The 23,760-nt window shown below is 39.3% G+C and overlaps 3 protein-coding genes across 3 annotated transcripts; 2 read left to right on the top strand and 1 right to left on the bottom strand.

The window, feature by feature from the left end:
• The first annotated feature begins 126 nt into the window (after window positions 1-126).
• Window positions 127-8,319, top strand: glb1 (galactosidase, beta 1). Its single transcript, XM_056371424.1, has 16 exons — window positions 127-375; window positions 994-1,163; window positions 1,878-2,028; window positions 2,470-2,530; window positions 2,615-2,709; window positions 2,811-2,991; window positions 3,405-3,463; window positions 3,563-3,684; window positions 4,436-4,476; window positions 4,579-4,691; window positions 4,798-4,872; window positions 5,046-5,135; window positions 5,227-5,340; window positions 5,608-5,739; window positions 6,887-7,126; window positions 7,236-8,319. Exons 1-16 carry the CDS (start codon window positions 319-321, stop codon window positions 7,488-7,490), a joined length of 1,956 nt encoding a protein of 651 aa, XP_056227399.1. The 5' UTR covers window positions 127-318; the 3' UTR covers window positions 7,491-8,319.
• A 126-nt stretch (window positions 8,320-8,445) lies between these two features.
• Window positions 8,446-13,272, top strand: cldnd1b (claudin domain containing 1b). The gene is made up of 5 exons (XM_056371427.1): window positions 8,446-8,598; window positions 8,941-9,523; window positions 9,837-9,944; window positions 10,228-10,365; window positions 11,723-13,272. The coding sequence occupies exons 2-5, from the start codon at window positions 9,238-9,240 to the stop codon at window positions 11,941-11,943; spliced, it is 753 nt and encodes a 250-aa protein (XP_056227402.1). The 5' UTR covers window positions 8,446-8,598; window positions 8,941-9,237; the 3' UTR covers window positions 11,944-13,272.
• A 149-nt stretch (window positions 13,273-13,421) lies between these two features.
• Window positions 13,422-18,850, bottom strand: LOC130166086 (N-acyl-aromatic-L-amino acid amidohydrolase (carboxylate-forming) B-like). Its single transcript, XM_056371425.1, has 7 exons — window positions 18,611-18,850; window positions 17,157-17,383; window positions 16,862-17,054; window positions 15,633-15,726; window positions 15,411-15,518; window positions 14,700-14,812; window positions 13,422-14,043 (listed from the first exon to the last, which is right to left on the bottom strand). The coding sequence occupies exons 2-7, from the start codon at window positions 17,381-17,383 to the stop codon at window positions 13,849-13,851; spliced, it is 930 nt and encodes a 309-aa protein (XP_056227400.1). The 5' UTR covers window positions 18,611-18,850; the 3' UTR covers window positions 13,422-13,848.
• Between the last annotated feature and the right edge of the window lie 4,910 nt (window positions 18,851-23,760).

Here is a 23,760-nt window from a genome sequence, read left to right as displayed (position 1 = left end):
TGTTTTGACCAATTTTCTTTTCTATTAAGTGTTTTAATTTTGTATTAGTATCTTCATCTGTTCACTCGATTCATACAGTATATATGATATAAAGTGCACAACACTGACACCTACTGATGAGCGGTTTTTTCACCGAAACAATGTAATAGTATCACATGACTTACTTCCGCATCTCATGATGCCACACTCATTCAAAACACCTCAGTGCACTCAGGGAAGTAAGTACTGTAACTGCCCGTGTCCAAGCAAGAGCCGCATGTAAAGCTGCATTATTTTAATTAGTTGCTTGAAACGGGAGAGCAGGCCGAGGGGAGAGTCATGTCTGTGCTCAGAGCTGGAAGCACACTGCTGCTGCTGTTGCTGTTTGGACAATCAGTAAGTACCACTGAGTTCTTACAGGTTTTATACTTAGCTCTCAGCAGTGTGGGGAGCTGCAGGCCCACAGCCTCAGGTTAGATAAAAATAAAAAACCCCTCCATCACAATTCAAAACACAGCTTCGGAGCCTATAGTCAATCTCAGACTGACAGGAATTTAAAAACACAAACACCACATTAAAAAAAATATTTGAGTTATGAATGTGCTGTTGTCTTATGTGAAAAATAGTTGCCCTTCATATGTTCAACTGTTGTCAGTTGAATAAAACAAACCCCATCTGTAGTTCAAGCTATTCAGCCTATGTATTAATACCTGTATTAAATGGTCCACGATACTGATCTGGCTTTTAAAAACACCTTTAACATGACAATATTTTAAAATATGTTGGCTTACTGTAGTACTTACATTGACATGTTATCCACAACCTTTAGTAGACAACTAAGGCTGCCAATTTCTAGTGGCATATGATAAAATCAGCTGACATGTCAGTCCTGTGCCATAAAAAATATGACACTTCAATCACACAGTGGAACACTATGTAAACAGCTTTAGCTGATGATCACTGCAATACCTATAAATGTAGTTGTGATTCATATTGCATTGTATTTATCTGCAGCTCAGTGCCCCTCGTTCATTCAGCATCGATTACCAGGATGACTGCTTTCGGAAAGATGGGGAAAAGTTTCGTTACATATCAGGAAGCATCCATTACAGCAGGATCCCCAGAGTCTACTGGAAAGATCGACTACTCAAGATGTACATGGCAGGACTGAATGCCATCCAGACGTATGTTCACCTCATGTCTCACTCCCAGATGGCTTTGGTTCGTTGTTTCAGTCTCAGGCTGATGTTGAGAGTGTGTCATGTTGCAGCTGACTTTAATATGAAGGCTACACAAGGAAGTGGTTTTAAAATGTAGGTCAAGAAAAGTTAGCTAACTTAAATTCACTAGGATGTGAGTTTGGGGATCTCTGAGCTGCACATCTAGTAACAGGCCAGACTCTGAAAGGCCACATTAAGACTTCCTCACTATATTAGTATAGTGGACAGAATTAAATAAACTGCATGACATTGGTCTTTATGTAAATCTGTACGTCACACTGCCCCCTACACCTAACATAATTGTTTAGGTGACAAATACAACCTCCAGTGGTCGCACAAGATCAGCAGCAAAGACTTTGGACAGGTGCGATTAACATGGCCGTCAAGCCAGAAATACTGTGTTCAAGAGCAGCCTGCAGTATTATGGTGCCACTATCCTGAATCACACAGGCTCACAAGCCAACAAACTAATCTACAGACTTTTACAAATAGAATTAAGTCTGGACAAAAATGCATTTGATGGACAGACTGTGCACTCTCTTACTTTAGTGTGATTCTTCGTGTTGTTTTTTTTCTAGTGGATTATTCTGGGGAAGTCTGATTGCAATCTGTACAAAACATTGTGTTGTTTATTAAAACTATCACCATGATAATACTGATACTTGGTTCCTCTTAAAGGTACATTCCCTGGAACTTCCACGAGGAGTCTCCGGGTCGGTACAGTTTCAGTGGAGACAGGGATGTGGAACATTTCCTTCAGCTGGCCAAGGACATTGGTTTACTGGTCATCCTTCGGCCAGGACCGTACATATGTGCAGAGTGGGACATGGTGAGTGAGGCCATCAGAAAATATATAGAGCTTGGTGTTTAACGGTGTTCAAAGCCAATAATAGAGAATAATAAACTCTTACTTTACAGTATCAGTGCTGCATTATACTCTTTGACAAGAGCTAAATCAAATAAACCGGACATACCATTTCCTCTGCAGTGACATCGTTTTCTGTTTGTTTCATACCATTTGTACAGAAGGATGCGTGTAACTTAGTCTCAGTCATTTTTCTCCACTGAGGTTTACTGAATCTTCTTACATCCACTTTTCAACTATACAGGTCTTTAATACTTAGAGATACTGTTTATCTTATGGTCCAGTAATCACCTGAATTTAGGTTGCATTTATACTCTATCTGATATGGTTTGTTCTTACGCATTAAGCCATTTAAATTACACACAACAATCTTGTCATCACTGTTTGTGTAACTGTGTCAAACAGGGTGGGCTGCCTGCCTGGCTTCTCAACAAGCAAAACATTGTGCTGCGGTCTTCAGATCCAGGTGAGAATCAAAGTTAAACAGGAGGAGTGACGAGTGGATCGGTTGCCGCAGTCTTTACTATCTATTACTATTTGTGTTTTTCAGATTACATTGCAGCAGTAGACAAGTGGATGGGGAAGTTGCTGCCTATGATAAAGCCTTATCTGTATCAGAACAATGGTCCCATCATCTCGGTGCAAGTGAGTGAATTTGTGTTTGTTGCTGTTCATTACGTATCATCGCAGCACTTTATTCAACATAGAAAATCCCATCTCCCTCCTGTCGTGCCCTTTTTTGGTAGGTGGAGAATGAATACGGCAGCTACTTCGCTTGTGACTACAACTACCTGCGTCACCTGACCAAGCTATTCCGGTCTCACCTGGGCGAGCAGGTGGTGCTCTTCACTACAGATGGGGCTGGGCTGAACTATCTTAAGTGTGGCTCAATACAAGATCTCTACGCCACTGTTGACTTTGGGCCTGGTACGTGTCAGAAACATTGCTCTTCTAGAAATCTTCTTCATATAGGCGTCCTGTTGTTACCTCTCATATGTAGCCAGTATTCTGCAATTTATGGCAAATGGCACACAAGACATTTCCACTTGAGTTGGGAATTAAAAGTTGACTGTAAAAAGAAAATCAAATGACAAGGTAAACTTGTATTTCAGGTTACATGTTTCAATACTAATAATGCCTTTGTGTGATAGATATAATCAGGTAAAGTTGAATTGAAGATGCAACATGAAATGAAATATAGTTTTGCATTGTTTCTGATGTGAACTGTGAGCTCTGTGTTTTTTTTTCTCTGCATTGACTCATTTTCACACTTTATTTGGTCAGAAGTCATTAGGAAGTTGCACAAATACAGTACATGTGTTTATCTTTGTTCGTTCTAGGTGCAAATATCACCGCTGCCTTTGATGCACAGAGACACGCTGAACCTCATGGACCTTTGGTGAGTATTTCCCCTGATGCATTTTGTAATCTCTGATTTTGACAACACACAGTATTTTCTTACATAAGTTTATCGGGTTGCATCTTTTTTTATTATCAGGTGAACTCTGAATATTACACCGGCTGGCTGGACCACTGGGGAACACCTCACTCTGTCGTGCCGTCTGCCGCAGTGGCCAAGTCCCTGAATAAGATGCTGGCCATGGGAGCAAACGTCAACCTGTGAGTCTACAGATTTCTGGGAGAGGTTTAGACGCATTTATGCAGACAGATGAAGTTAAGCAACAGATATGCAGATTCACCACAAGACCGTTGCTTTCTCTGTGAGCTTATCAGCTAGTTCAAAAATTTAGGATACTGTTATGAGGGGTTTATATTAAAGTACATCTGTAAATAAACAAGATTATGTTACTCCATCCACACCAACAAAATGAAGCCAAGCTCCCGTAATCTCTGCTGGCATGGTTGCAACCCAGCAGTCAAGTTCTTCTACACAGAACTGTTTAATTCAATATCAATAGATAGGAATGCTGTTTGCTTGCTGCGGTCACAGCTGGACAGAAGCTAAGGTCCATTTCGGCTGCTAGCAGAATCATTTCAGAAGTTAATGTTTGGATAATAAATGGTTTGAAAAATCTTGATATGGAAAGAAATATGGAATATTAATTATGAACCTGGAATAATATAGGATCATGTGAGGAAATGCCTTTCGACATTACCAATTTGCAGTTAAATGAGACATGAGCAACGCTGTGACGCCCTCAGTCCAGAAGTATAATCTTAACTTCGTTCATCTGTTTTTTGAGTCTGGAGCTGGAATTATTTTGGAACTTGATGCCTCTGACAGGTCAGGACATTAAATGATGTGGTACTGAACTGTAGTTGTGTCCCACCATTTCCCCTCCCATATGTTAACTGTAAAAATAAAGGAAAAGTTTGTAGTTTGAAATTATTAAACTGTTTCTACTCACAGGTACATGTTCATAGGAGGAACAAACTTTGGATACTGGAATGGTGAGCGTACTTGCACAGACTGGTTTGGTTGTTAATGGCAACTTGTTGCTGCTTTGTTCCCAAAAAGTGACTCACCCTCTCATTTCCTCTTAATACTCTCAGGTGCCAATGAACCATATGGCTCACAGCCCACGAGCTACGACTACGATGCTCCACTCACAGAAGCAGGAGACCTCACAGAGAAGTACTATGCCATCCGAGCAGTGATCAAAATGGTATGTGCTCTAGTAGAGACTTTTGCAGTCTCTTTTTTTTTTTTTTTTTTTTTGCCAGTAAGAGTAAACTTATCATCTATAAGAACTAATTGTCGTCCCACAATAGCACAGTAAGATACCAGAGGGACCAATACCACCAACAACTCCAAAGTATGCTTACGGGACTGTTGGGATGAAGAAGGTAAGTTCCCAGCTGCCGCTGTGTTTCTGTGAGCTCCTTACTGTATTATTAAATCCTATAACTTCACCCAGGAATTACATATTGTTTATTGTAAATCACCACTGAAAGACTGTTTTTCTCATGATTTAAAAGATCAAGAATAAATGTTAAAACGTGACACTCTCCCACCTCAGCTCCAGACGATATCAGATGCCTTAGAAAAACTGTCTTTCTCCGGCCCGGTCAAAAGCATGTATCCTCAGACTTTCATCCAGCTGAACCAGGTAGCCTTTCATGTTTTTGTGTTTTATGTTTCAAATCTCCCAGTGATAACGATTGATTTTTATTGATTTATTTTTCCACTCTGTCCTTTAGGCTTTTGCTTATGTGCTCTACAGGACTACTCTACCTGTGACCTGCAGCACGTCGACTCCACTGTCATCCCCACTGAACGGAGTCCACGATAGAGCGTATGTGTCCGTGGATGGGGTGAGTTTGCCTAACAGGCCTTCTTGATTTAATGCTGTAGATGTTTTTACATTGCTTATCACTAAACTTAAATACATTATGTCTTCGTAGCACCATCATCATTTTTACAAATGTTAGACAGTTTTATTCAGACAAAGTGCTTGTATGGATGATTGTGTTTAGACAACATGGAACAATAAACATACAAGTTGCTTTGTAGAAAAACATGTTATAAAAATGATATAAATTTGAGATCTATCCATTTAACTGTGCTGATTTCTCCTCAAGGTGTCTGTAGGGATTCTTGAAAGGGACAAAGCCATAACTGTAAATGTGACCGGGAAGGCTGGCAGTCAGGTGGACATACTGGTGGAGAACATGGGCCGAATCAACTATGGGAAACGGATCAATGACTTCAAGGTTTTTTTTTCTCCCCACATACGTCAAAGTTACTGTTTGTGTGTTGAAATATAGTTGTATGTTTAACTATCACAAAGCTTTATTTGTGTTTAAATGTTTAACAACAGTAAGTCTTGATTAAATTAGAATAAAATTCTATTATTATGTGTTGTAAAACTCCTTAATCAGGGCTGTAAACTAACTTTTTGGCTCACCTGCCAAGGGGAACGGTAGATGAAAAAATCTACCGGCCAAGTAAATTTTTTACCGGCCAAGTAATAAATTGCCTCTTTTTGTTACATATACATCTGTTTCAGTACTTTTCATTGAGATAACAGTATTATATAGCGATATATATATTAGGAAAGAGACCAAAATATTATTCAAAATACATTTTTAATATTTTGAATATTCAAAACATTGCGAACATGGGCAGTGCCAGTACCAGTTAACCTCCTGTTCTGATAACAAATGATAATAACAAAATTCAAGAAAAAAAAAAAAAAAAATAGAACAGAACAAAGTGGATCAGTGCATGATCTTTGGTCTCTTCTGATAAAGACGTCAGAGCAGTCACGGCAGGTTGAGTGAAGAGACACTGATTTGCAAACAGCGTGACATTTGCTTCCTTCGTGCTCTCGGATGGTCTCGAGTTTCATCGTTTTATTGCCAACCACAAATTAATTGGTGCGCTGCTTTCTCCTCTATACTCCTTCTTTTTGGGTCACTCACACCGGGTATGTGCCTCCACATTGCTGCGCCGGAACAACACTGCGCGGGCTGGTGGTGACGCGTGGAGGCTGATTTATGCTACTGCGTCAAGTCGACGCCGTCACGACGCAGAGCCTCTGCGTCGACGTGAACCCCCGACACAGAGCCTCTGCGTCCGTCAACGTGTACCTCCAAAAATGTCTAGGCATTTTATCGCAGCAATGTTTTGCTATATTGTGACAAACACTTACCTGCCCCATGGCATGTAGCCCTCCAAAATTAAGTCGCCAGGGGAATATTTTAGTCGCATTTGGCGAGTGGCGACCGTTAGTTTACAGCCCTGTCCTTAATACTTAATTACAAGCTGGGATGTAGGTGTGAATAAAAAAATATGAGACGTAACGGTTTATTTTCCTAACTTACTGTTTACTTGCTCTGCCCCGTCTTCTTATCACAGGGTTTGGTGTCGAACCTGACTCTGGGGAGAGACACACTCACTGGCTGGACCATGTATAGTCTCAGTATCGATGAAGCAGTCAGCCAGGGCCTCCTCAGGGAAAAAGAGAGTACACCAACAGATCCTCCTCAGCCTGCTGCTCTCTCCCTTCCAGCCTTCTATGAGGGCAGCTTCATCATCCCTGATGGTATCCCAGACCTTCCTCAGGACACGTACATCAAGCTGCCCAAATGGAGGAAGGCATGTGACCCATTGAAGATATTTAGTAATGTTTTGGTCGGGGTTTGGTGCATTCTTAAAGCGCATGAAAATCAACTACTTAATCTGTCTCTAAATTTGTGTTTTTCAGGGTCAGGTCTGGATTAATGGTTTCAATCTGGGACGTTACTGGCCAGCTCGAGGCCCTCAGGTGACGCTTTTCGTTCCTGCCAACATTCTCAGCACAGAAGCACCCAACAACGTGACTGTCCTGGAGCTAGAAGAGGCTCCCTGCAGCTCGGGGCCATGCACTGTGGAGTTCACCAACACCCCCATCCTGAATGCAAAGGTCAACCCTCATCACAAACAGCACTGGGGACTGTTTACTAAAGAGGACTTGTTGTGATGATAAGGGAACTCACTGCTGCACAAAATGAATTAATTTGCACTATTCGCTGATGTACAGTCCCAAATTAGCACTTGTTGTGTGAGCTTGATTCTGGAAAAAGCTGTATTATGTGAAAGGTTGATTAATATGGGATTTGGCACCAATGATTGAAATTGTCTCTATGAAAAGTGAAGAAATGTGTTTTTAAGCAAATACTATATTTTACTGTCCCATAAACTGTTGGTTTCTCTACCTCACTCATTCTTTTTCTCTTCAAAAAGGGATCATTGCCAATTAAAGCTCTACCAGTGCACAGCAACCTGTGTTTCAGAGAATATTTTATTTTTATGTGAAAAATGCATCAGGGAAACACAATGTATATTTATAAAAAAACATGGATACATTGTGGGACTGCTGTAGCTGTTGCTTTGTAGCTTATATTCATTTTAAAATTACATTGCATACAACCTGTATGATTTTAGTGCCTGTTAAGTGTGTGCTTTTCATTACAAAAAATAAAAATCGAGAAATACTTGTGAAACACTTGATGCAATACACTGGAAACGAATGCCTGGCAATACACATAATGGGAATATCTGCTTATAATTATAACATCAATCAATTCAACATTTATAAACAGATTTAGGAAAAATACATAAACAGAATAAGTCATTCTAACTTGAACAGGGATGATTTATCGGTCTAGCTCTAATAGGTGGCTACTATATAGTTACACAGCAAGGCACTGACCACTTAGTCATTCTCAAGTGGTAAATGTATTTCTTTTGCAAAGCAGTTTGTAATTTTGTTAAGAAAAGTAATATATAAATAAAGCTTATGATTATTATTATTAGTAGTAGTATCATTATATTCTCTTTATATATAGAGAATATTTTCTTTGACTTTATTAACAAACTAGGCATCTGGTGGGCCACACTTTGTACCAGAAGGTGGCGGTAATGTGCCTAATGAGCGGGTTGCCAACCGCAGATCAAACCCAGGAAGAAGTTAAAGAAGGGAAAAAAAAGAAAAGTTATTAACAGTGAAGAAGAGGGCGGAGGCCTGCTGGAAATGTAATGAACGCAGCTATTTGTGCTAATGTTACGGTGTATTCTCCAGAGATGAGGTAAAATATATACCTTAAAACAAATAGGCTAGTTAATGTTTAATTCGCAGCTAAAGGTCTCGGTAATTGTGCAGCCAGCTGTAGCTAACTATGATTGGCGTCAGCTAGCTAGTAAGATGCTAACTTTGTCATACAACCGAAGAAGGAGCTGTCTTTGTTGTTATTATTAGCGGCATGAAACAGTTTAAAAAAATATTCCTGAATAATTACTCAGTGCACTTCTCGTAGTTATTTGTAGCTTATCAGCAAAGTTGAACAGACGGCCGAACGGGATGTATTACAGCATTTGTTTATAAATTAGCTAAACACTAACCCCTGTGTATCTGTGATTCTTCTCTGCAGGTTGGGAGGAGCGCCTCTGTGTTTGGGACATGATTGAAAATGCAGCTCAAAACTGAAACGACTCAATGAAGTACAATGCCAGGATACTGTGACACTGTCATACTCGTTGACAGTAGTTTACAGACATGCCGTGGTGCCTAAACACCAAGCGGAAATATCGTTTCTAACAATATAAAATCCAGGCGTCTTCACACAGCCAGAGTGAAAGCCAAACTGCATTTGTATAATAAACTTTAAATCAGTGAGTAGTTTCCTCTTGTAGACACAGACTCGAAACGAGCTGATTTCCTCTAGATCATGGTAGATAATCGGTATGCCACAGCTCTGGTCATCGGCTCGGTGCTGAGTCTTCTGGCCACAGTGTACCTGTCTGTGGCTGTGGGGACTCAGCAGTGGTACCAGTACAACAGTCCGCCGCCAAAACTTGAGGGCAGCAACGCCTCCGAGCTCAGAGAGGAGTTCGTCAATGGAGAGTTTGATGAGAAGACCTACAGTGACACTATGTTCCGTCTGAACGGCACTCTGGGACTGTGGTGGAGGTGCATCCTGGTGCCCAGCCAGTCCCACTGGTTTAAAGAGCCAGGTATGGACCCTTTCAGCAGTTCTGTCATTATAAACTCTAGTCGTGTAGTTTTATAAGTATTATAATACTGATATATGATGTGAGCGTTGCAGCCATCCAGTTGATGAGCTGATTATGTTTGTTTCTGGCTTGTACAGCAAATGAAATACCCAAATATGAAGGTACTAAATGGAATTAATGCAAAAATAATTCTCAGATGCTTGCTTACTATCGTCTCATGGTAGACAGTATATCATCTTATTGCCTAGTCCAACATCAAATCCTATATATTATCATTAAGACGGCTCAGTCGTTGTGCTCTCTGCCTTTTTAGATCCCAAGATGGAGACCCAGTGTGTGAGCTTCACTCTTCCGCAGCAATTTATTCCAAAGTTAAAATACCCTGGAAACCACAACACTGAGGAAGATATGCTGAGAACATGTAAGTCTACCCTCCTGAGGTTGTGCTTTAGTTTATCATGTCTCAGTTTTCCCCCAGTTGCTCCAGGCTTGAAGACTAGCACTTATTTTTGCTTGAAGTGAATACGTTGTTAAATTTACCATTTTCCATCCAGCAAAAGCCTGTTTACCTCAAACTGTGACCATCTTGCTCTGTTTCCTTCTCTTTACTGTCTTTACATGCACCTGCCATCTTTGAACCTTAGATAATGCTTTTGTAGGTGGGTTTTAAGCGTTTATCCCGTTGTTATTGTCGGTTTGTGCAGATCTCTGGAGATGTCAGTTTCTCCTGCCTCTGGTGTCTCTGGCCTTGGTTTTCCTCAGCGGCCTCGTCGGGGTCTGCGCCTGCCTGTGCCGCAGCTTCACTCCCACCTTGGGTGTGGGGGTGCTCCATCTTCTAGCAGGTGAGAGAAACGCTGCGTATTACAAAACCATGGGCCGGTGTAGACTGACATGCCATCTGTCATGTCACCCATAGGTTTCTGAAGTGACATTTCAGCAGTTACATGAACAAGACACGAAATTAGGCAAAATGCAGAAGTTTGTGCAAACATCAGCCTTCACGATGAACTGTCAGTAAAGCAGACATCTTTGTAAACACACAAGCCTGTAACATTCACCTGCTGCACTGTACATGGTACATATGGCAGGTGGGATGTGCCAACTAGGGGAGTGAATGTAATTAAAATCTCAGCTTGTTTTTTTTGGAGTGATGACATTTGTCAGCAACTGAACAGATGGGACAGTGGCGTATCCTCACACGTTGACCATGATAATGTGGGTCAAACACCACCAGTGAGTGGGTTTACATAGAAAGCTGCGGAGCAGCGGGTTTCACTCCCCCGCACCTTTCCAGGTCAAAACTTGGGGCTTCATCTGACAATTTCTGTAACTTTTCTGTGGTGCAACACTTAAAGCGCCTTCCAGGACAGACTTTTTACTCCCTCCCTGTGATGGCCGGCTGTTCACCCAGCCTTCAAGTGTGGCTGTTTGCAGCAGTTGGAAACACTTCTGCTTTTAAATGTGGTCGGACGACACGTCGTATAAACTAGTTCATTTTGAGCATACCCCTGCCATAACATGTATCCAGCTGGTCATTATTAAAACTTCAAACTAACTCCAGCCTGGTGTTTGATCGGCGGTGATGCTTGTGCTCTTCTGCTTGTGGGGTGAGTTTTTACTAAAAACATTTTCACTGGAGTTTGACAGATTAATGTATTTTCCCTTTCTGAGAAACCAAAAACTCAGAAGGTTTTCTTAATCTCCTAACATTGTGTCTCTGCTGCTGCTGCTCTGATTGTAACTGTCAAATGAACACACAACGTAATCAGTCAGTGTTTGTCACTTTCTATGGTGAATCACACAGATTCCTGATGTGTCTCATGTTACCTAAACAGTCACTTTGCTTATTAAGTATGAGGCCTTTGCTGTGTGATGTAGCACCACCTTGTTCTCTTTCTTTGGAAGGTTAATGTTAAGTTTTCACAAAACTGTAAAAACTTTGTCTGACATCAGTTAGAACGGTCTGGATTTCAGACGAGGCGGCGTGCGTCTGCTATGATGCGGTGCGTGAATGAAACCCTGTGTGTACTAAATATTAAATTAGTTTTTCTCATTAGTAATTTAAAAAATAGATCTGGGATTCAGTGAGCTCAACACAGCTGGAGTTTGCTTGGTGCCAGGATCCAGCTGAAGTTTAGCCTTTTTTTAAGACTGACGTGTGTGCGTAAATTCATCGCAGTTTCTATTTCTACTTGTCAGGTCTTTGCTCTTTGGGCACTGTCTGCTGTTTCTTGGCGGGGGTGGATTTGCTCCACCAGTACTCCACACCACCAGAAGGGGTGGAGGGCTCACTGGGCTGGTCCCTCTACCTCGCCCTCATCTCCTTCCCTCTGCAGATGATGGCAGCTGCTTTGTTCCTGTGGGCGGCCAGGAGTCACCGCAAGAACTACACCCGCATGACTGCTTACAGGGTCGCATAAAAGAGAAAGAGACTACAGACTGTGCGTACCTTAACACAGCCTACAGGTCTGAGGACTTCATTACACATCTTTTGTCTTATGAAAGGAGGTGAAATGGATGAAGTGACTGTAACTTCTCCTCTGTAACAATACTTTCAATCGAAAAAAGCAATTACATGGTATCACAAACCTAAAGGCAGGAATAAACTAAACCGGATTGCAGCTATTCATCATAAGTGCTCATAAATAGGTTTGATATCCTTCAGTTGTCTCACCTTTGGTTTTTTTAGCATCTCCAACCTGTATCTTACCCAAAGCATGTTCTTAATGTATTTTAACACCCAGATGTTTGGGATCATTTGTTATTTCAGGTTTACCTCTGTTTCTGTGCAGTACTTAATTGCCTTCTATTCGGTTGCCATTGCTTTTAAAGCTGCTCACCACATTGCCCTTAAATCAGTAATGAACGTGCACTGTCACAAATAACACACCTGCAGTCATCTAAGTAAGGATATCTTTGCTCCAGTGCATGAAAAATATTACACAAGACTATATTTTTTATTTTTGGATGTGTTTTGTTCTGTTCTAATTTTGCCTAATCTTAAATATGGAGCCTTTGCTGTGCATGCCTTCTAAGATGACATTTCCATCAACTGTGGTAATTGTTGATTTCTGTCTGTAGTATGTGTTGACTAAATGTCACGAAATGTCACTCACTAAAAATGTAACCACTCGTCTTCCATTGTGACCCTTGTTTATAGATGTGATATTTATTGACACGATTAATTTGAATGTTTAAAAAAGAAGAGTTGATCTGATGCCACTCGAGCAAACCTGTGACCTCTTTGTGACAAAATTCAAATTTTTTCAGCCCCAAATTATATCACTGCCGTTTTACCTTTGTGGTGATGGTGTTTCACTGTTTAAAACTGCTGTTTGTTAATCCCAACAGTTCTATTCCTTTAGAGCTCACTTTCAGCAGTTACTTGACTGACTGGTCTGACAGCCAAATATAGGTTTTTTATCAATTAAAGTCTTTGAGACGTGTCTTGGCGATACCTCAAAGTCAAAGAGACTTGAATTGAATTTGCAAAATCTTCATTTGCAAGTGCAAATCCTTCTGAATCTACATCTTTATAATTAGCATTTGTGTGGAAAGTGAATGAAGTTACTACTTTTTTGTGTGTGTCAAATTCCAAAATTACTCATTGTACCAGCACCAGAATACAGATTGTGATGTTTTTGTATCACAATGTTTTATTACACTTCTGATGTGTGTACACTCTGGATTTTGTAAGTGATTTTATGTATTCAGAAGCACATTGTATTAATACATTTGACATTTGCTCACTTCTGTAGTTGTTTTTTATTATTATCGTACTATCTTTTTATTAAAGAAGAATTTAAAAGAAGTCTTCACAGTGCAGTTGTATAAAAGTTAGAGATGTTTAAAGATGTATAAAGATCCAGGTCGAGTCAAAACACCAATTTGTTTAAAGTGATCCACATTTCCATTTATTCAAAATTGGTGTTTTGCATTATTGGCACGGTGCAAAAGAAAGATCAATGTCATTAACAATTAATACTAGTCAATACACAGAAGGTGGAGGATTGTAACTGCAATATCATTCACTCAAGTACATCAACAACAACAACTCTAGTGTTACACATGAGCTTCCTTTTTAGCCTCACAGAGGTAGTACTGTTGCAGGGCTGCTTTAATGCATTGAATTATAAAGAGGTAATCATGTTATTGTGTCAAGCACCTGCAGAATATTTAAACTTCATCACATACGTTTGTGTATTACTTAATGAATCATTTGAGATGATTAAAAACATGTACTAAAAGAAAGTACTGTGCATATTCTATATTAGATTGTGATTTAAAATCACTACAGTATATGTTGATCTCGTATCTCTCCTCTTTCAGTCCTTCTTCACACTAACAGACGGGAAGGTCAGAGTGATCTTTCGAGCTAAATGGAAAGCAATCTTCTTCTCGTAGTAGGCACATTCATTGACAAAGAAAGGGTAGAGTTCCTCTCCCTCGTGCTTCACAGTCTCGCCAGAAAATGACAGGAATATGGGGTCACCTGGTTGGAGGAGCTTGAAGTCATTATCCTGGAGGCAGACGGAGAGAACACTAACAGGTGAGTCATTATGCACCAGAGCAGCTTTTGAATGCAAATGTGGCATTTAATGTTTCCCAAATCAGGTTCCTGGCTTTATGGATTTACGTAAGCTTATACAAGGTGCAAATGGAACCGTATGTAATATTGTTTTAAGGGATAATTCAACATTTTGGGGAATATAGTTTTTTGCTTTCTTGCCTAGAGTTAAATGAGAAGCTTGATATGATTCTCATGTCTGTACGGTAAATATGAATCTACCACCAGCTGCTGCTTAGCTTAGCAAAGCTTAGCATAAAAACTGAAAACAGGGAAACAGTCCAAAGGTGACATAATCCATCTGCCAGTACCTCTAAAGCTTACTAATGAACATGTTATGTATCTGTTTTTTTGAATCCAAACAAAAATGGAAGTAAAAACAACAATTTGTGTTTTCCAGGAGATTTTCCGGACTTTTTCTTGGCGTGTCTGACGACCCCATGGTGATGACAAGGCTCCAGCTGCTGGCTTTAGCTTTCTATATGGTATTATCAGTCTTCTCATCTAACTCTTGACAAGAAGGCAAATAAGCGTATTACCTGAAACGTTAAACTGTTTATTTAAGTGAAGGCTTATGTGTGCACACATCTTTCCCCAGGTGTCCTGTACCTGTAGCTTGGGGTGAATGGCAGCAGTGATCTCATTGGTCATTGGATCCCTTGGGTAGTCAACGCTCTTCGTCAGAGTGTATGCTTCAACTTCACCTCCTTCAAAAGTACTTCCTGTTGGCAAAGGTCAGTAGTAATGCTGGTGTACTCCAGGAGGCTCACGGCTACACAGTTCCTGAGGTAATTTAAAAAGTGCAACCAAATTTCAATAAGGCATTTTATCACTAATCACTTGTGGTATCTTGCCATGTAGATAGTTTGGTTGAATTCAGCCTGATTTTGAGATACCTGCTTCTTAGATTTGTCCTGGAGTGTCCATTGTCGTGGGGTGGAGGCACAAATCTCAGAGGCAGATATTTATTTCAAAACCTGGTTGAATAAAACCAAAATTATCTCGATGGTCAGATACCACCAGAGGTAAATGAGTACTTAGTTAAAACCTAATATCTATAGCACTTTTCAGAAGTACAGTAACACAATAAATATTTAAATCAAAGACAATGATATGTTATGAAAGATTAGGTTTTGAGATGGGATTTAAAACAGTTTGCTGATCTGACTCAAAGGGAGATTGTTCCATAACGTAGGAGCCAGGACAGCGAAAGCTCGGTCACCATGACTCTTCAACTTTAATTGAGAAAATGTGTTTTTATGTGTGTGTTCAATTGATGTGATCCAACTCGTTAAATATCATTGGTTGTTTGTTTCTTACCAGAATTGAATAGCTGAAGCCATTCTATTGTGAGGTCCACTGCCTCTTTCACCATGTTAAAGATATCAGCTCTGAGCACACCTCCGGGTTGAGGACCGACCTCAATTGCTGCAGAGAACAAGAAAAACTAATCCAAAAATCTAATGCTTTCATCAATTGAATAATACAGAAAAAAACTCCTCACCTTTATCCAGACACACACTCAAATATACACACACTTACCAAAGCCATGTTTGCCCACTGACTCTAAGGAGTAAGCCTCAGAGATGGGTATATCCAGCTGGATTGCTCTCACAGGCGCAGAGGTTATCTTGCTCTGAAAAGCAAATAGATCAACTATTTACAGCACAGCATGCTTCAGCACAGCCCTGTGAGCTTTAACATGCAATACATACACATATATACAGCTTCATCATGGAACTGTGTGAGGTTCAGGACCAGATTGTTATTGACTTGAGCCCATAATTATGCGTTTGGAGTTCAAACAACATAAACAATGTGTTGATGACAAAATACTGGTACACAGCACAAATGATAAAGACGATTTAAACGAAAGCAAATAAAAAAATTGGTTGGTCTGTCCACCACAGTTTGTCCAGTTCTTTGGTTTATGACTAAATACCTGCAAAATAAACCTCAGCTGTACTTTCAGTTTATGCAAATTAGCAAATGTTAGCATGCTAACATGCTAAACAAAGAAGATGAACCTGGTAAACATTATACCTGCTTAGTGTCAATGTGTCAGTATTGCAATTGTGAGCATGTTAGCATGGTGACATTAGCTTTTAGCTCATAGCTCCACTGTGTAGCTCCCCAGGGCTGCTAGTATAGCAGTAGACTTTTTCCTGTTTAACTGCAAAATGTTCTGCTAAGTACTTATCTTGGTCACAGTTCTTTAGTTTAATTTAAGGGTTTCTTATTTAACATTTTTATGCAAAAAAATTATTTTGAAAGTCTTGAATATCAATAATGGTATTGGCCTCAAAATCCAGTATCGCTCAGGCTTTCAATCATTGTGCTTGCATTCCTACATTAACAAAAAAAAAAACTGTGAGACTAGTCTCACAGACATTTGTCATTACAGTGATTATTCTTATTCCTCCAAAACGTATGTCTCCCCATGTTGTTTGTCACAACAAAGTTACTGTACGAATACAGATAGCCTGACTGTAACTTGTTGTGTTTTCATCAAAATTAAGATAACACTATGACACTTTTTGAACACTTTCTCATTAATAATTAGGATATTCTTAACGTTACATGTTAATAAAATGCAGTATTGAATTGAACATATTCAAAGTTAAAGAAATGCATTATGAGACCTACAGTTCCAGCACTTTATTTTATGTTTGTTGTACTAAATCTTATAGCCAAAAAAATCAGAAAGCTGCATGTCATGAAGTGAAATTGTATCCCTAAAATGATCTGTCTTGAATCAGTGAAGCTTGTACCTGTATGTATTTGTAAATGTGCATGGTGATCCAGTCTAAGGAGTAAAAGATGAGGCACAGGCCCATGTTGGCAGTGGTGTTGTGGAGATCACAGATCAGATCCACAGCCTCTTCACTTCCTTTGGGCCCAAGCTGAGCATTCAGCTCCTGGGCTCGCCTCAACTCATACGATGTTGAATCTGTTATTGGGGAACTGAAAGCCAGAAGACATAGTAAAGAGTTTTCCCATACAAGCACACTCTTGTCTTCCAATCTCCACTCATCAGCTCTCTTAAAAAGTTTGTATATAGCTTACCTCAGCAAGGCGTCTGTGAAACAGCGGTTGAGGTCTGTATCTGTGTATCTTTTGCAAGCATCCACAGCACGTGGGTTTGCTAGGACAGTGGTAATAAAGACAGATCCGGCCTTTTCCACCTTCTGTTTCTGCATTTCTCTCGCCATATACACCCCTGACATCTCATTTCCATGGGTGCCACCACAAATGGCTACACGGGACAGTGGCGGGAAAGAGACACACTCCATCTGTCAGCAGGAAAAAAAAGAGACTGATGTGTTTTCTTTCTGTTATATTTCACTTAAATATCTTTTAAGTGTAAATAAATACCTTTAAGCAAACCAGCAAGTCTAAAGTAAAGGCAAATATTAACGCAGTCTACCAAAATGTGTCAAACCTGTTATACATAAACCAGACAGTCGAGAGTAACCTGTGACTTATTGAGATCAGGTTCTGGTCAGAAACTGGGGTGAAAAGTGCAAAAGTCGTGCTGGATGAAGGTCAGTGAGCCATTTCATTTCATAAGTGACTTACTCAGTCTTAGACACATTAAAGGAGAAGATTTTTTAATCTCTAAATACACATTGTATGCAAGTGTAAACATAATACAAGAACTTAAGGGGCTGTAAAAGCAGCCTTTTAGTTTGTAGTATTTAAACAATGTTGCACAATCAGCACAGCCTAACTGGTGGGTGAGCATGCACCACTGAAGAAAAGAAAACCCCAAACACTCCTTTGAAAACTGCTGCATTATGATGTTTTAGTTTAACTCATGATGAGTTCCCATTTAGTTCTTGAATTTGAATTGAGTTCAAAGTGAAACAGTAAGTGCAAAACACATCTGACATTTCTAATATGAATGAAAGGAATTAACAGTATATTCAATAATCCTATCAAAACACCTATTTATACATATCAAATGTAGATATATATGTCCTTTTAACCATTTTTAGTCTGTTAACAGGATACAAACATTTTAACATTTTCATCATTACTTCCTTTTTTCAACTGGTGGAAAATTCTGTATTGTTATAACCTGGCAGTGAGTGTCTGTTGAAATTAATTAAAACTTATTTAAGCTGTTACAACATAAGCAGTGAAAAAGAAACACAAAATAATAATAAAGCATTAGTTTATCGTGTGAAACTGCTACATTTTGCAAGGTAAGAAAAAACACATTAAGGGGCCTAAAGTTAGACTGCCTCAGGTACAGCAAGCTGCCTTAACACTGAGGTTGATCACAGAGGAACAAATTGAAAAATGAATTTGAAAATAGGGTATTTATTTATTTTTCACAACCTGCTGACAGGGTTAGGGTTAGTTTGTTGATGTGTTGCATAGGAGCAAAGTGCTGCACTGCTCAATTTACATGATCTTACATTTTCAGCACAGCAAGAAAAACTAACAGAAATTCCAGGAACAAACGGTACACAAGCTACAAGCAAGAAACAATGCTGAAGGCTGCATAGTCTTACCTTTCTGTCCAGACTCGGCCCTGTTCTGCAAACACTGAACTTCAGCAACCTTTGAACTTAGACGGGAAGTCGTATCAGGGCAGTAATACAGTATTTCATAACCTTTAAGCGCAGCAATCTAAGCACAACACAAGCTAACTTCCAGTCATAAACCTCTCACATGTACAGACATGAATGAATGCAAAGTCGAGCATAAACCAGCCCACAAACAGCGGACTGCTTTCTCTTTCCTGTGGCCCTCCTCTCACTGTTTCTTCAGATCAAATTTCAAGCAGTTAGACATTATGTGATGTAACAGCAACTCGCGCTCTGTTATTTTCTACCAAACCAGCAGAGCAACTCTGAGTGCTCTGTGGGCTGTGGTGCAACCACAAAGTGCCACATCAACAAACACATTAACAGCAACAGTAACAGCAACAGCAACAGCAACAGCAACAACAACAACAACAACAACAACAACAAGACTATATGCTAAGTTGCTTTACTGATGCTAAACAAGAGCCTCTACTGGAACACTAAAACAATTCACAAGAATAAAATAGATGTAACAGATTAATAGAATGATTAATAATGATGATCAGCTGTTGTGGCTTTTAGGAAGCTGCTAACTTCACATCTGGTCAAAGATCTAAAGAACAAAGTGACATGTTGTACTTCATATTTCATATTCACAGGAATAGGAAAGATTCTTGCATTCATTTATACACCTGTACAGCTGGTATAAATATGTGTATACCACAAGTAAGTCTAGGAACAGTTTGAGTGTTTTGTCACAGTAGTTTACATTAACTTTAGTTTTGCCAGTTTATTACAGAGTTCATATTCATATCAGATTGAAATATGTTGTATACACTTTATAACTGTTATTGTACCAAGTCCAGTTGCAAAGAGACCTGGCCAACACAGCAGCATAAAAACCTGCAGGCAAACAATTATGGTCTATGTTCTGTCTTGGTGCTCAACCCTGTAATTCCACAAAACAGTTAAAAACATCAGTATATTTTCACCTCATGTCATTACATCAAAATGCTTTTTTTTCACTCATCTCTCATGATCAGATCCTGTCGTTTTCAATCCTTTTCGCTTGTGACCTTTTAAAGTGAAGCAGTGTCTACAGGTGACCTCTCATCACAGGTGTCAGAAGTCTGTGCGTTACATCACTTCACCTCTAAACTTCTCATATTATGTCATTTTAATGAAGGTTCAATGCTTCACAATTACAACTATCCAATATTTCACAAAAAACAAAGCTTAGAAAACAGACCAAAACTATTCATTTAAATTCATGTCGCAGAAGTTGAAAAATTTTTCCTGTCCCTCACATGCATCTTGTGTCCCACTGGACGGGTCCTGAACCTTAGGCTAATGTATGAAATGCTAAAATGTTAATTACCTCACATCTGTCATGTCATTCCCCTCCACATAAGCCTTCAGGTCTCTTCCCTTTCTCTCTCTCTCTCTCTCACTCTCTCTCTATCTCTCTATCTCTCTCCCTCAAGAGAAGTCCTAAACTGCATTTAGACATGTAATCCTGTCGGATTAGTCTCTTCATCATAAGCTGCTTCCTCTCTCTCACTCGTTCATTCTGTTGCTCAGTCTGTCATCCTTCTCCTTCTCTCAGTTCACTTCAATTCATTTTAATTAATTTCGCTTCATCATGAACTGAAAAGATACGAGACAGAGGGGACAGATGTCTTTGTTCAGCATTTAGCCTCTCACTCTGTGTTGACCTTTGAACTCTTGATATTTGACCTTCAACTGATCAAAATTTATTTTTTCATTTATACAGTTACAATGAAGGTTATAGTACAAAACACAGACCAAGCAAAATTTCACAGTTTTTGTTCTTTATTTTTATCCACAACTTCCATCTAAGCTTTTTGTTTAAACATTAAATAATTTGTGTTATACAGCTTTATTTTGCATGTAAACAGATTATGTTCATTTAATTATGGTAGTCACTGTACAAACACAACAATAAATACAAGCATAACAATATTGACTAATGGCTGCATGATTTCTTTGTTGTGCCAAGAGGGAATATAACCTTTGCATAGCACTGTGTCCTAATGTCTTTATGGATAATTTATATGTGATTCCTTCTGAGGAATAAGAACTAAACAGGAAGACACATTTTGGACATTTAGGATGACAGAGAGCTTTCACAAACTGACAAAAGGACTGAAATTATTTAAGGTGCAAAAATAAAATATTACACAAGACAAAAAATAACTAACCTGCCTTTATTGTTATTACTATAACTGTTTTGTAGTTCCTGATGTTTGACTGTATATTAGAAACTGTGTAATGGAAACCAGTTTATCATAATGTATTTATAGCTCACATGATAAGAATAGCATCAGTGCTGACTCCAGGATCAGTTAACAGACTCACCCTCAGATAGCTCTCATATACACACGACAATATCTAACAAATATCGTGAGTTCTGTGTCATTTAATTACCCTTAAAATGATTCTGATGACATATTCCTCTGTTTATATAAAAACACAGGACATTGTTGGTGAAAGTTGGTGTCGTGTATGTGTTGTTTTCTGCTGATTTCTTCACAGTGTTCCCAGGTCTGATCCGTCTCATTCTTATGCCACCAGTAGGTGGCGTAAAAGGGGGCAGTCTCATACTCTGCGAATATTTACTGAGCTAGAACTGAGCATTACTATTATTGCCATTTTATATGGATTGATGTCCAATATGTTTTGTCGGTTGCTTTACTTTTTTTTGAAAATCACTTTAATTCAATGTGATTTGAGTAAATTGTGTATGACTAAATGATTTGTTGCCCTGCGATGGACTGGCGACCTGTCCAGGGTGTACCCCGCCTCTCGCCCGAAAAGATACTGGGATAGGCTCCAGCCCCCCCGTGACCCTACTAGAGGATAAGCGGTAGAAAATGAATGAATGAATAAATGATTTGTCCTAAAATCTTTCCTAATGTTGTGAAGTGGTGGAAAAAGTATTCACATTGACTTTACTAAAACTAAAAGTACCAACACAACAATGTAAATATACCTAAATACAAGTAAATATCCTGCATTTCAAGTTTATTATCAGTCAAATGTACTTATGTGCATCATACAGCATTTTACTGTTGCAGCTGGTTGAAGTGGAGCTAATTGCTTTATACAGTTTAGTCCAATGGTTTCCAGTCTGCTACATTTCAAAGTGAACTGAAACTATACTGTACTTGAGTAAATGTACCAATTCAGATTTTTCTGCATTTGAATCGATGTTTCACAAAAACCACATATGCCTCAGAAATAAATCATTTAAAGATATTCATTTTACACTGATGAAAAACACATTTATATTAGTTCATTGTTGTCACTGTCATGGGTTGCAATGATGGGCATTTTTTGTTTGAGCTTTTGTGTTATGTTTGCACTTTTAGTTTAGTCATTTCCTGTTTTATTGTGTAGTTACTTTCCTCTTGTCTCTTGATGTTTTGACTTCCTGTTTCCCTCCTTGGTGATTATTGCCTGCCCCGCCCTAATGTGTTTCACCTGTGTTCAATCACCCTTGCCTCCCTTGTGTCTATTTAGTCTCTGTGCTCCCCTTTGTCTGGGTCAGCTCATCTGTTCGAGTCACCTGTGCTTCTGTACCTGTTTAAGTCCCCAGTGGTGCCTTGTGCTTCGGCTTCCTGTTCGGTTGGTTCACCAGTTTTTGTAAGTTCTTCTGTTTATTAAACATTTTTCATTGCGTTAGCTGCATTTGGGTTCAGTTCTTCCCTTCTGTGAGTCACATTACAAGTTGAGACATTACTGCCCCTCTGCTTACGGACATCCTGGAATTTACAAACTGGTGTCTCAGGGAAAAACAACAATAAAACTGACAATGTGAAGCTTTTGCTGCTTATGAGCTGACAGAGGAAAAGACAAACCATCTAATGAAGCAGCAGGGGAGTCCTGGATAGCTCTGTTTCTAGTTTAGACGCATTCCCAGTGAACAAATGTAATGCAGATGGCAAAAGGTGGATGAAATCTTAAGTTATTCAGTGTCATTTCAGGAGCAGGTTTAATGTTTTCTACCTATGTTTATACACCTTAATGGTCTTAAGGTCATAAAATGATTGAAAGCATCTTTACTTTTCTCCAAAGGATGCAAGAACCCGTCTTGTCAGTCAATTTCACTGTTTGTTTTGCACAGATTAAAACTTCATCCTATCCCACATAGATCAGACAAAGACACACACTCATCGCCCCCTGCTGTTACCCCGCTTGTGATTAAATGATACTTGAATTATTCATATAAAATAGAGGAAAAATAACTTTGGATACAGCTAATGATGTTATCGGCTGCCAGTTAATAGCTTGTGACCTTTTTGAGTATGGAGGACAGGGTGTGTTTAGAAGTGGTTTGAACCGTGACATTTGAGCTAGGGAGTGGCCCCAAAATAAGGTGACCTCCGGGTAATGAGGTCTTGCTGGGAGGAAACAGACTTTTTGACCTTCCTGTGGTCTGTGACAGTGCGCAACTAGTCAATGTTTGTGTGCTCTAAAGAGACTGACCCATAAACTCAGAATCTATTAGTCTATGTCCAGACTAAACTATACAGGCCAGAGCTGGCAATAAGAGCATGGAAGTGAAAGAACACATTTTACAATGCAGCTCGTAAAAACAAGTGCAGCCGGTGCAGTTACTGGCAGGAGTAAAACACATTAATTGGATATTTTCTCTGAGGCAGTTGCAGTTGCTATTTATACACACAAATACAGCAGAATTAGTTTAAGGAATTTAAATGCCCAATAAAACAGGAAGCTGAGCAGAGTAAACTGAGGTCTTGTATGAGTGGCATCGCAGCAAGGCCATGGCTACGGTTTCACAAATGCTGCGGTCAGAGTCACCCAGATGCACCTTTTTAAAAGATGGTCTGTGTTTTAATTACTTTTATTTTATTTAGACGGTTAATGTTTCAGTTGTACTAAATTTAAGGTCAAAGTTTTGTGTCCAAAGTTTTTCCATACTGCAAAATATAATTCTGTGGGAAAATGTGTTTATTCACTTGGCATTCAAGTCACATTTAGTCTTATGGAGTCAAATAAAAATTCAGCCCTGACCACAATTTATATTTATATAAAAAAAAAAAAAAAAAAAAAAGTTTTTAGTGAGTGGACACACTCAGACATTCGAATGA

Source organism: Seriola aureovittata, chromosome 3 (genome assembly GCF_021018895.1).
Source record: "Seriola aureovittata isolate HTS-2021-v1 ecotype China chromosome 3, ASM2101889v1, whole genome shotgun sequence".
NCBI classification, from domain to species: Eukaryota; Metazoa; Chordata; class Actinopteri; order Carangiformes; family Carangidae; genus Seriola; species Seriola aureovittata.
This window is presented reverse-complemented; position numbering and strand designations above follow the sequence as displayed.